This window comes from Dendropsophus ebraccatus, chromosome 4 (genome assembly GCF_027789765.1).
Source record: "Dendropsophus ebraccatus isolate aDenEbr1 chromosome 4, aDenEbr1.pat, whole genome shotgun sequence".
NCBI lineage: Eukaryota > Metazoa > Chordata > Amphibia > Anura > Hylidae > Dendropsophus > Dendropsophus ebraccatus.
In genome coordinates this window covers 42,093,499-42,107,327 of record NC_091457.1, presented here as the reverse complement: position 1 = coordinate 42,107,327, position 13,829 = coordinate 42,093,499, and the positions used below count along the sequence as shown (strand labels likewise).

Below are 13,829 nucleotides of genomic sequence, written 5' to 3'. Positions count from 1 at the left end.
GAGACGCAGATGAAGACCACCCAACCTTTAATATGGAATAAATAGTCATTTTCACCTATATAAGTTAGTTATGGATGACAGACATGACAGACAGAACAACTTAAGCATAACATCCTCTAAAACCCAGTGTATTTTGTTCTGTTCTATACAGATTGGTGAAACAAAAAAATCTACTAGTACTTAAATTGGTAGTGAACATGCGATCATTTATCAAACCAATGTATGTTTGGACACCACGGCTGAAACGTTGCATGCTGGGAATAATGAGTCAAGTTGGGAAATGCACACACAATACAAGAGAGAAAACTGAAGGGTATTGTTTCTTACAGAATACATTCCCAGCAGTTTGGACATAAAAACAATACATTCTTTATATAGTGGTTGTGCCTTATGACATTTATGAGCATGTATGGAGTCTTATTTTTATTTATGCACCCAAATTGTCACCATCATGTTATAAAAATCAGTCTCATGTGAGTTCGCGAAAAATGGAAGGGTAAGGTAGCCGCACTTTACATTGTCTGCACTTTCAACTTTGACATGTCAGATTTTTGTGCGGCCGCATGGAATCCAGGCCGGAGTGTATACAGTGTGTATACACTCCGGCCGGGATTTTCATATACTTTAATGCAAACAGCCATTTCATTAAATAACCAGACCTGCAACAACGGCCCGTGTTTAATGAAAACTTGCATTGTGTGAACGCAGCCTCAAGTGGTATCTAATGTATATGGTCTCCCATGACTGATGGCTGATGTTGGAAGGGAAGGATAAGGCACAAGGTTTCCAGTGTGCCTGATCCTTTTGTTCTCAGAGAAGATAAGCTAGCAAAGGCGTCTGATACCGGTAGACTCTCCTCTCCAAGATTGGCAGTGTGGGTTGGGAGAGGTAGCTGATGGTCAGCTAGAGAATGGAGCTCCCCACTAATCCTCAAATAGTTAGAGGCCTCTACTGCCAGACCACCAACCTTCTGACCTATATTACATGCCTTATTGACAGTCTTTCTCTGGAAACTGGTCACATATCGGCAGGCCTTGTCTTAGGTAGATGTGACAGTAGATGTATAGCTAATACAACCCAGATCAGTTCCATTCAAGTAAAGCCATATTGCATATCTATAAGCGAACCATTACCTTATACAGCATAGGATGTTTATTGAATTTATTCTTCATGTACCTCTTATGCATTAGGACCAGACCTTATAATAGAAATAAAGTACCTCCTGTTTCTTTGCATATAACTAGTAGTGTTAACAATATATACAACCACAAAGCAATTTAAGGTGTTCCTAACAAGTATAGTAACTGGAGTTTCTGATTGATGGCTTGGTTTTATTGGTACCATGTCTATACGCTGTCCAAAGGCATTGAGTGACTAGAATTTCTTCACCTAAGCACTAGGATACAGGCAACTTCAGTGTGGAGGAAATATAAGTCTAAATTTAGGTGAAAGTGAAACAAGTCCATTGACGCCACGAGTTACCAAAGTGCCAGATAGTCAGTAGTCGTATTAGGTTCTTGGGAAGATTTGAAGTTCCCGGGACTCTACGTAGTAAGTTCATCATTTGGCCTTAGCAAACCCAACCTGGTCATTTTCTCTGTCAAATACAGTATAATATTGGCCAATGAAGACATCTCCCAGTATCCAAAGGGGGCCAGCTGGAGGGGGTATATCCAGACCCATGAAGCCACTCACACAGATTGTATGGCTGCCTTGTGTCACCTGTTGGGATATAACAAGTATTAGGCAAACTGCACCACAACTCTAGCACCTTTGCAATGATAATCTGCCCCATTATTTTGCCACCAGGATCCCTAGGCACCAGGATCCAGATGCATTTCTTACCTCTACATCCCCTAAAGCAGAGATGGGGAACCTTCGGCCCTCCAGCTGTTGCAAAACTACAATTTTCATCATGCCATCATGCTAAAGCTTTGGCTGTCCATGCATGATGGGAATTGTAGTTTTGCAACAACTAGAGGGCCATAGATTCCCCATCCCTGCCCTAAAACTACACAACTGCATCTCTGTTTCCATGCCATTATGTAGTGTAACACGCAATTTACCTGTATATAACCTTAGCCCTGCTAACCTACCTTTAGTGTGTACTGTTCTCCTGTCAGGGTGTATTCTCGTCCTCCAAGCCTCAGGGAGATGATGGGTAATGAGGAGACCTTCTCACACTGTACCATAAACTGCAAAACAAATGGGACTTCCCGTAACATGTCGTTTTTTTTTAATTACTAAACTTTTTAAAGGAGTCTGCAGTTCTGCCAGACTTCACTGTTTTGCCGTGAACAGCCATTGTTTAACGCTACCTCTGGAATTAATGATCATGAAAGTTATATAGATCTGTAATTTACTTCTATTTAAAACTCTCAAATCTTCCCATACTCATTAGCTGCTGTATGCCCTGTAGGAAATATATATTTTTTTTCTCTCTCTGTCTAACACAGTGCTCTCTGCTGACATCTCTGGCCAAGACAGGAACTGTCCAGAGCAGTAGAAAATCCCTATAGAAAGCCTCTCCTGCTCTGGACAATTCCTGTCCAGAGATGTCAGCAGAGAGCACCGTGTCAGACTAAAAAGAAAACAACACTTCCTGCAGGACGTATAGTAGCTAATAAGTATGGGAAGTCTTGATATTTTTAAATGGAAGTAAATTACACATCTTTATGACTTTCTGAAACCAGTTGATTTGAAAGAAAATGATTTTTGATGGAGTACCCCTTTAATTCTTTATTTTTTAGCTCATCTTCCCCACTGCAGGATAAAACTGATGGGCTGTAGTTTATATTTACGAGTATAAACCATATTTATTTCTGATTCATTTTACTTGGATGTAGTAGCTGAAAACTTCCTTACCTCTCCTTGAGTCAATGGGATGGCTCCAATAGCTTTCTGCAGGGCTAACACTTCATCCTTTGGACCAGTGATGAGTGAGGTCCCAGTATCTACAATGGCTGCACACCCTCCTTTACATAGTGTGAGTTGATCACCAACACCCAACCTATATGGATCAGGTAAGACATATAGCTCTGGTAAACATTGCATTTGCTATAGACCATAGTCATTATAATATAAGGCCAAATAGTAGGGTTGTGGTTTCTACCATGGTTTCTCAAGAGCTTGAAGTATTACTGTAATTTAAAATAAAGTAGCATGTAGGCTACACTCCCACAATGTCCTTTCTTGGCCGTTTTACAGTCGTCATTTTTTAAGTTCATATAGCAGCTGTATTCTGCAAATTACGGACGTTATTTGCAGAACACGGCCATTATTCTACCTCAAATTGATGGCTCTCAAAAAAGATGGCTCCGGCCGCACGCTCATTTGTGGGCAGCGGTGAATTGGGATGCGAGTGCACACAGGTGCCCCAACATCCGAATTCTCCAGAAGTGAAGCTCATCCAGCCGGTACTGCAGTCATAGAAAGGCCGGTGTTATACAAAGTATGCACATGGCCATAAGCTGTAAACCTGCCCCGATCAGGCATTTCAGCAGAAAGCAGCTCTTTGCCTTCTGGAGATCTATCTTACTTTGCCACCTGCCGTTCAAAAAGAAAACTGCAACTAGTTTGTTCTTTTCGCTTTAGATAAAGCTGGGTTAACACTACATTTCTGCAATCCGTTTTTTGCAGAAAACGGATGGAAAAAACGGAGGCAACTGTGTGCATCCGTTTTTCCATTGACTTCCATTATAAAAAAAACCCGGATCCGTTTTTTTTGACAGACACAAAAACGTGGTTGAACACGTTTTTGTGTCCATCAAAAATAACCGATCCGTTTTGATCCATTTTTTTTTTTATAATGGAAGTCAATGGAATAATGGAGTCACACAGTTGCATCCGTTTTTTCCATCTGTTTTTCATCAGTTTTTTTTTTTGCAAAATAACGGATGAAAAAAACGGATTGCTGAAATGTAGTGTGAACCCAGCCTACTTAGATTTTGGATCTGCTCTTTTTTTTTTTTTTTTTTTTTTTTTTGCTGTACGAAAATGTTGCATGCAATCAATCTACTAGACTATAAAAATATAACTGTGGATTTTTAGAGATTAATAACATGGAATACAAAGAAGAAGTAAAGTAGCATTCTTCCTATTACTTACTGGTCCATGTGAATTTCCCAGTATGCTTTGCGGGTGACATTCACGTAATTAAAGTCTCCTGTGTAATACTTTGGGTCGGTGCCTCCCAGTAATAGCTCACCACCAGGCTGGGCATCTGGGTTTCTAGAAAATTAACATTATATCAAATAACATTAGTTTTTTGGTTCTGCACTGATATTCAGGACAAGAACCATCACTTCCACCCACAAGTAAGTAAGTAAGTCTGCCTGCCTATCTATCTATCTATCTATCTATCTATCTATCTATCTATCAGGGTCTGATTGTTCAGTGCAGGAGCAGTCACACAGTATTAGATAATACTGTTACTTTGCAATAGGGGCTGCACTTTAACCAATGTTGACCTTTTTTTATTTTTTTTACAAGGTAAGTGCTCACTTGAAAACTGTGCAGGGTCAGACTGGTCCACAAAATTCTAAGTGGGCCCACGACCTACCATACTAATGGGCCTTAAAAATCAACAGAAGGCATCCCTATTTGGAGCTGAAGCCAGTCACTTGCTAGGATCTACACCAAAAATAACATCTTATCTCTAGACTGTCTCTTGACTGTAAGTAATCTTCCCCATAAGGATAATGTTTTTACCTGTTCAGGTAGAAGGAGAAAATATTTTTCTCCAACAATTTCTGCTGCATCATGTTGTCGAAAACAGGCGGGACCCCATCTACAGAGATGCGAGGGTAAGCCATTCCCAAAATCCCATCAAACTTGGCTGCTATAAAAGTGACTCCAGGTTGCTTAATGGCTTCCCCAAAAAGTTGTCCTTTTACTGCTAGGTTGCCAATCTAAGAATAGTATAGTGGGAGAGAAGGATAACAGTGGATGAGAGCGGTCATCATATCATTGCTTCTGTTGGCAGCAACCATTGCTTTTAGTACATATCTCTTACACTGTTTAAAGCCTTGTTCACACAACATAAGTGAAGTATTAATCACGGCCGTTGTTGCCGATTTGCAACAACGGCCATGATTAATACTTAACTTACATTGTGCTGCAGCTAGAGGGAATTCCGTCCAGAGTGTATACACATAGGGGGACATGTATCAAGTGGTGCACAGCGCATTTTCTGGTGCAGAGAGCCTACTTGCGCATAAATTTAATCGCAAACATTAGTTTTGCAAATAATTCATTCGCAAGTGGCCTCTCTGCGCCACTTGCGCCAGCGGAGAGGGGGCATTCTGGGGGGTTTGGCAGCACTCAGAGGGGGTGTGGCTTCTGCGTGCGCCACATTTATTATTTTTTAGGTGTAAAAATGCTAGTGAAACCTACGCCAGCCCTGAGCTGGTGTAGGTTTCACCTTGTTTGCACAGTCGGGCTCCGTGTACATAGGATTTATGTAGAGGCAGTGCGCCTCTACATAAATCCTCAGAGCTCCGGAGCTGCGGAGACATTTGTAAGCTCGGCATAAAAAACACCGGACTTCATAAATGTCTCCCATAGTATACACCCCAGCCGGATCTCCGGCCGCACGCTCCATTGTGTGCCGCAGTAAATTGAAATGCAGGTGCATACAGATGCGCCTGCATCCCAATTCATCAGAAATTAAGATCATCTGGCTGGTACTGCAGTACCGGCCGGGATGATCTTCTCAAACACCAGCCTTTCTGTGATCCGTCCAGGTCACAGAATGGCCGGTGTTTTACAGAGTGTGAACATGGCCTAAGCCTAGATATGACTGTGAACTGAATGACTAACCATACCAACTCACACAATCCTGATGCTAGACAACGCTTTGGTGGTACGGTATGTCTTGTTGGACATACACAGTGTGTACACAGCCTATGAGTACTATTACACGGGCTGATTACGGCCCGATCAGCGCTCGTTTACTGGACCTATTAAACGGCCCGATAATAGGGCAGCAAGGGCTGCATGGACTGCATGGACATTGTTAGTAATGTCCATGCAGCCCTTGCCCAAACACCTGACACCTTACCTCTCCCTGCTCTCCCTTACCTCCCCCTGTAAGGTCTCAGGTGTTTGGGGAATTGTCAGTCGTCGATGATTTTAGGTCCAAACCTAAACCAACGATCAGCTGATCGTTGTCATCAGCTGATCGTTGTTTTTTTTACACAGAGTGATAATCGGCCAAATCGGCCCTTACTCACATATGTTAAACAATGTATTTTACCTTGAAGAACCATTCTATTCATTAGATATTTAACTGCAACATATAAGGTATATCTAAATACTATTAATAAGTTATACTGATACATACCATGGTGTGTCTGCAACATAATCTTTAATAGTCTGCTTTTGACTATGCTTGGTCTGCTTTAAGATGGTATACAATTTATTTGAAGGATCCCTCAAATAAAACATATACCAATGTAAAGGAGACATGCAGACTAAGTTTGGTCACCATATACCCATGGTATACAGCCAAAGCTTGATGTCAATTGTTCATGAGTTCTAGACTGTATTCCAACTACAGAGCACCTATACACACTACTCCCAGCTCTGCTGAGATCTGGCACTGTATATTCTGGGGGGCTATTTACAGCAATATCAGATGGGGCTTATACATATCATTACTGTACCACAGCAGGTCTGGACACCCTAAAAAAAACTCTGTCACTCAGTAACTATTAGTTAAAAAAATAATAATAAAACAAATTATATTTTCTTAACATTGCACCCTTATAAATAAGTGAACGGAGCTGGGGAAAGAAATGCGCTACTGCTTACTTTTCCTAGCTCATTCTCCTGATGAGCCCATTTGAGTTAATACTAGACACAGCCCATAAACAACAAGGGTAAGTTCAACTACTCCTGCATTCTGCATTGCCAGTGTGAACTACATTGTGTATTCCATCAAAAACAATGGACAGCAGCCATCTCCAGTGGTGTAGCTATAGGGTCAAAGAGGCTGCAATTGAAAACCGGGCCCCTCTCACCAAGTTAAAGGAGAAGTCCTGCAAAAGTTTTTAATAAAGTATTGTATTGCCCACTTACTACTGCATCAAGGCTTCACTTCCTGGATAAAATGGTGATGTCACGACCCGACTCCCAGAGCTGTGTGGGCTGTGGCTGCTGGAGAGGATGATGGCAGAGGGATGCTCAGTATCCCTCGAGTGTCCCTCAGTGTCCCCCTGCCATCATCCTCTCCAGCAGCCACAGCCCCCACAGCTCTGGGAGTCGGGTCGTGACATCACCATTTTATCCAGGGAGTAAAGCTTTGATGCAGTAGTAAGTGCAGGGAAAAAAGCATTTTAAGAGCATTTCCCGTAATAAGTGTATATTGGTGATTTGAATAACTTTTGGGGGGCAATACAATACTTTAATAAAAAATTTTGCCGGACTTCTCCTTTAAGACTAGTGAGAAATTAAACATGCCCCAATATACATTTACATTTTGCCTCAGTTTAGATGTTGCTTGTTGAAGTTTGTTGTGTCACTATTCAGACTGCTAATAAAGATTCTCCGGAATTGTTATTCGATGGGGAATGCGAGTATTTAGTAAATCCTGCAGGTCAAAGTGTTTAGGATAAGCTAGGATTATGCCCTGTGAATAAAATTAGGAAGGACTTTTTTTGTATTATTTTTGTTATTTTCAGTGTTGTTAAATCATTGTTGTATTACCCTGTAAGCTTTGGTGGATATTACATTAAAGGTTCTTTAACACGGGCAAATTACTGTGCAAAAAATTGTGAAATTGTTTTATTTAAGCGATAATCTTCTGGTGTAAGCGCAACAATGATCAAACTACGAACAAAAATTTGTTCATATATCGCTTATCGCTCATCTTTTGAGCTGACATCAAAGTCATCGCGTTCCCAAGTCTTTCAGTGTAAACACTCGTCATACACCGTATATAGATATGAATGCAATTACGAATATAAAGACTATATATAAATGCAATTATGATCGCATGTATTACCTTTGATAGTGGTTTATCATTTAAAAGAAAAAATCATCACTTGGTCATCATTTCACAAGCGAATAAGCAATTTATCTGTATGTGTAAAGGACCCTAAGAGCTAGGTATATACACGCCTGTATATTTTCATAATCACACATAACCACACACACTGCTATGAAGCTTACCGTTACAGTGTCGCTACTCAGGTACCCAGACAGACTGCCACTGCCATACTGGATGGAGAATTCTGTACCATTCTTTACAAAGGTAGAGGATTTGGATGAATCGTACTTGTGGTGCAGCACTGAAAGGGAAAAGACAATTTAGATACAGATACAAACATAGTCGTTGACTATATATAACTATAAATAAGCAAATATCCCGATAATTGTTTCAGCTCTATTAGATCTGATTTGGAATTAAAAGTGCCAGTACAGATGCAGGGACACCTGTGAAAGGTAGGTGTCCCTGGTCCTGTAGAGTACGCTAGGTGACTTTGGTGAATCTCTGTTTGTCAGAAAGGTCACATGACAATTAGGGCCCTATTCCACCGGAAGATTATCGTTCTGATTATCGTTAAATCGTTCGAATCTAAACGATAATCGTTCGGTTGAAATGCAGTTAACGATTAACGACCGAACGAGGAATCGTTGATCGCTTTATAAGACCTGAACCTATTTTTATCGTTGCTCGTTCGCAAAACGTTCGCAAATCGTTTGCATTGAATAAGACATCGTTCGGTCGTTCGCAATAGATACGAACGCAATAGGGAATAAATAGCGAAGAAAAACAATCGCAATTACGATCATAAGTAACGATTATCGTTCCATGGAAATGAGTGAACATTTTCAGGTCTTTCGCAATAGCGGTCGTTTGAGATCGTAAATCGTTAACGATTCTGCAAACGATAATCGTCCAGTGGAATAGGGCAGTAAATAGTACCTGGCAGTAAATCTTTAATTTCTCTGCAGCACCATTAGAGGGGAAGTTAAAGGTACTCCAACCCACCCTAAAGCCATCTGTAAGTGGAAAAAGGTGCTGATTCCAAATCTGTAACTTGCATCTTTCTACTCCTTTGTATTTCACCATTGTAAGCCTACAAACTGGGCATGTTGATGCATAGAGAGGACTACTTAGGCTAAGAATATAATGGAGATGGTTACTTAAGACTCCTTCATTTGTAACGCAAGAACATAGAAAGATAAAAATTGCAGATATAGAATCAGTGTTGTATACTCTACGTATGTAAAATCTACTGAGAACTTTAGTTTAGTGGTTGTTTGGGAGGTAAGAGTCCCTTTAAGTACTGCACAGTGCCCATTCAAATCAGTCTGTGTCAGGGTATATACACACTACGGAAAAGAGGCAGAATTTCTAGCGGATTCCGCATCAGAATGCATGCGGAATTCGCTCGAAATTCCACCTGTAAAATATGAACATTGGTCCTTTCCATGGGTTTTAATTGCCTTTCCACTCATTCTTGCACATGGCGGAATTGACAGAGAAAAAAATCAAATCATCAATCTGCGTTCTGCCAAAATTATTGACATTTCAATAAGTCAATGAGGCTTGAATTCTGCTTGAAATTCCGCTTGCATTCTGCTCAAATTCTGCTTAAAGGACAAGTGCCATGAAAAACTTTTTCCCAGTAATTGAAGCACATTACAAAGTTATATAACTCTGTAATATGCTTCAATCACCTATCTGCCTCCCTTCCCTGTCTTTTCCCCCCTCCACCCCCCACCAGGAAGTGTCCTGACTCACACAGACCTGATTACTGTCGTCACCGTCACCAAGCTCTTCTCTCAGCTCCTTCTCCTGTTACACCAGCCTCCCCCCTCCTCTGCCTTGTCAGATGACAGGCTTGCTCAGCTCCCATTGGCTGAACAACTGCAAGCCATCACTTGTCACATGTCACTTGCTTATCTTCCCTCAGACTGACTCCGGCACATAGGCAGCTCCCCCTCCCCTCATACCCTCTCTCCCCCTCCCCTCATACCCTCTCTCCTGCTGCCGTGGACTCAGTGAAGGAGTCATGTCACTAGAGAAGATAAGCTGACCAAGCTGAGTCACCTGACAAGGCAGGGGAGGGGGGAGGCTAGTGTAACAGGAGAAGGAGCTGAGAGAAGAGCTTGGTGACGGTGACGACAGTAATCAGGTCTGTGTAAGTCAGGACACTTCCTGGTGGGGGGTGGAGGGGGGAAAAGACAGGGAAGGGAGGCAGATAGGTGATTGAAGCATATTACACAGTTATATAACTTTGTAATGTGCTTCAATTACTGTGAAAAAGTTTTTCATGGCACTTGTCCTTTAAATTCGGCTCCTTTGCTGCCAGAGCTGAAAAGGTGAGGAATTTCAAGCAGAAAACTTTCTGCTTCAATTCCTTGCCAAATCCGCGCCTATTCCTCCGCGTGCACATACCCTAATGCTGAACAGGACAGGTCCTCCAGTGTGGGAGCTGCTCTTTGTGATTACTCTTAATTACAAGTAACTCATATAAGAACTGTACCTAACTCTTTAGGGTAGCGTCACACGAACCAGATCCGGAGCGGATTTCACAATGCGAGTTTGCAGCAACTTAAATTCTGCTGCCCCTTTACCCCCCCGCATACTGCCGCCCACATTACTTTATATACAGACTGTTCCATATACAAAGAAATTCTGATAATTCAGGACGTCTGATGTGATACAGAACCTCTATAAAACATGGAATTCCACACTTGCTTCTCCATCTTGGCCTTACTTGGCACATTTGCCATTCTTAAGCCTAGTTGTCACCCATTACATAATAAAGACATCATTTCTAATGTTACTGGGATATAAAGTACTTACAGCAAGCGATGTCCAGAAGGGAGCAGTGGATGGAGGGCACCCAGAGATTAGAGGAGCCTGTGTCAAACACCACTGTAAATAACTGTGGAGGAGTTCCGATACCGATCTCTCCATAGTACTGAGCCTGGAGGAGGTGAGGGAATAGGTGAACCATAATTGTCACAGCCATATATTACATAATTATTAAGTGGCTATATACTATGTGTAACTTTGTCCACTATGTGGTAGTTATTGTATGTTTTAGAACCTGTGGTTCTCTAGTTGTTGCAAACCCACTGCGCCTGTCAGTGTATGATGGGAGATGTAGTTTTACAACAACTGGAGTACCAGGGAAGCGAAGAACACTATTTTAGACAAATCTAACACCATATCTTTTCTACAACTTACATCCAAGTAGTTCTTCAGTGTCTCTGGTGTGGGGCCTCCATTAGGTGGAAATCCAGGGTAATACTTCTTGTAGCCTTCACTTCCTATTATTTTGTCCACCTCCCCAACAGCTTCAGATAAAGTCCGGCGGACGGACGTGAACTTTGTTAATGGTATCCTGGGTTGAGATACGAAGATTAATTTAGATGACAGACTGTGATACATCAGCATTATGGTATGGTCGTCCTGAGAGTAGATTAGTGATTACACATATAAGAATAATATGGTTGCACAGTAAAATGTATACAATGTAAAACCTGGTAATGGTTATGGGTTATGGCATTTTAAGTGTAAACTAGGAGCACATAGGATAACTGATATGTATACTAGTCATGCAGTCCTTGTTTTTGTAAGCTGAAATGATATTACAGTGTCTCATTGGGGCTGCTCACAGTCATAGCGGCCGAGATCAATACAACCAACATCAATGATGGATGAGATTGCTTCAATTTTCTTGTGTAATTTTTCTCGGGTCCCTTTAAGATGTCTAGCAAATGAACTAGAATCCAAACATTGGTATCATGTATGCATGAAAAGATGACCTTATATCTATATCTAAATGTATATGAACTATGTTTTATAGTCTGCCTGTCTATCTACTTTTCTTTACCTTGGTGTGATCTAACATCCTGGTTATACAGCCCAAGTTACATGTTTATTAATATACTAAAGCTATATTAATGCTTTAGTATATTTTCTATAACATATTTACTTTCCAGTTTAAAAAGCAAAACTGTTCCCGATGCACCTGGGACCCTGTCACAAAGCTGCTGTTGATGGATCCGCCATTATTATTCTAAAAGTACAATTTTGTAATGGTTTGGTCAGTGTGGCTCAATAAAGTAGGCCAAATACTATAGAAAAAAACACAGTTCATTATGTATAGGGTCAGTCTGACTGTCCATTGAGGTAGAGGTGAGAATTGAGCAGATAGATGGATTAACTCTTTGAGGGGCATTTTTTAACACCAGCGTTAAGAAAGTCTTAAGTAAAGCCGCACCCCCAATTACAGAAGTCTGTACCGGCTGCATAGCACATGTAGATTTTTGCCATGGTTTACGCCTTTTTTCAGGCATAAACTTTTTCCAATTATAAATTACGGACGCACGGAGGCCCTGGCTTAGTGCCATCCCATCTGATTATTAAGTGAGCATGGCTTACATTTGTCATACACCACGAAGGAGACAAAATTGGTTCCTTTTCCGTGATATACGCCATATTTGATAAGTTTCTGTGGGTAATAAGTGCCTCAAGATAAGTCTAGTAGTGGCTTATATCCTTTTCCTTATACCAGTAAATATACAAACTCTGCTGATATGAGCATGTATACGTATGTGGGTGCAATGAGGGACCTCAGGTGTATGTCCAACTTGACGCCCTAATAGCAAGTAAAAAAAATAAACAGAAAAAAACAAGAAAACTAAGGTATATTACAAATATTAAAGATTTTGAAGTAGGCTCCTATAGCAAAAATGCCTTCTCACAGAATAATATATATATATATATATATATATATATATATATATATATATATATATGAATTTAACACGTGTTGGATCAAATCCATATTTTTGTCTGTTACTCTATAAGAAGTAGTATTTTAGTAATGTAGATACGCTTTACATAAGAAATAGATAAGTAAAAATTTACGCTATTGGTTGTACTGCTACCTCTATACACTCTAAGACCAGGTTCACACTATGTAAAAATAACGACCGTATTTCATAACAGTGGCTTTAGTCTTGAAAACAACAGCCGTTATTTGTGAAATAGATCTTTTCCATTGTGTATTAATTTTAGGGCATCTGAGTGGGATCTCAGCTAGTGTATAATTTATGTTCCATTCTGTGAATGGATATATCTGTTATTGTCTTTGAATGAAAACTATACCAGTCCATATGTATTTACCCGTCAGTACACTGACGGGTAAATAAATGCCTGCAGCGACAGAAACAAGATCATAGATTGAGCACTAGGTGTGAACAGACGCTTTGTACTTTTTCGCAGTTCAGACAGTATTTGCAAATGGTCAGAAGTTCCTCCAGATAATAATAATAATAATAATAATAATAATAATAATAATAATAATACATAATAACAATTATAAACATAAAATAAAATACCACAGATAGACCATATACAGAATACAATGTTTTATATTATTACAATGTATCGTAAACAAGGTGTAAACATAATCTGTACATACGTTTCCTCTCCCCAGCTGAGAAATATAATGCAATAGTATGAAATACAAGATATATATAATATAATATATATATATATATATATATATATATATATATATATCTCAATCATTGATAGATAGCATATGTTTGGGTACTGTTACAATATGTTACAATGTATACACTCACATACATAAAGAATAACCATGCCTATGTAATCTCTAACCTGATGAGCCCTGATCCATGCTGGGCCAAGGCGCAGAGCAGCAGAGCCCACACCACTGAGACCTCCATGCTGACAGGGTGTGCTGTCCCCCTTGTTCTGTATATATACTTATGTCTGCTGTGTTTCTTCTGTTGTCAGCAATGACCCAGCAGTCTCAGTCATCTCATGAGATGTG

At 40.3% G+C, this 13,829-nt stretch overlaps 1 protein-coding gene across 1 annotated transcript; it reads right to left on the bottom strand.

The window, feature by feature from the left end:
• Positions 1 to 410: 410 nt before the first annotated feature.
• LOC138788127 (cathepsin D-like) lies at positions 411 to 13,829 on the bottom strand. The gene is made up of 9 exons (XM_069965676.1): positions 13,655 to 13,829; positions 11,207 to 11,363; positions 10,820 to 10,943; positions 8,173 to 8,291; positions 4,711 to 4,910; positions 4,108 to 4,230; positions 2,866 to 3,010; positions 2,097 to 2,195; positions 411 to 1,722 (listed from the first exon to the last, which is right to left on the bottom strand). The coding sequence occupies exons 1-9, from the start codon at positions 13,720 to 13,722 to the stop codon at positions 1,561 to 1,563; spliced, it is 1,197 nt and encodes a 398-aa protein (XP_069821777.1). The 5' UTR covers positions 13,723 to 13,829; the 3' UTR covers positions 411 to 1,560.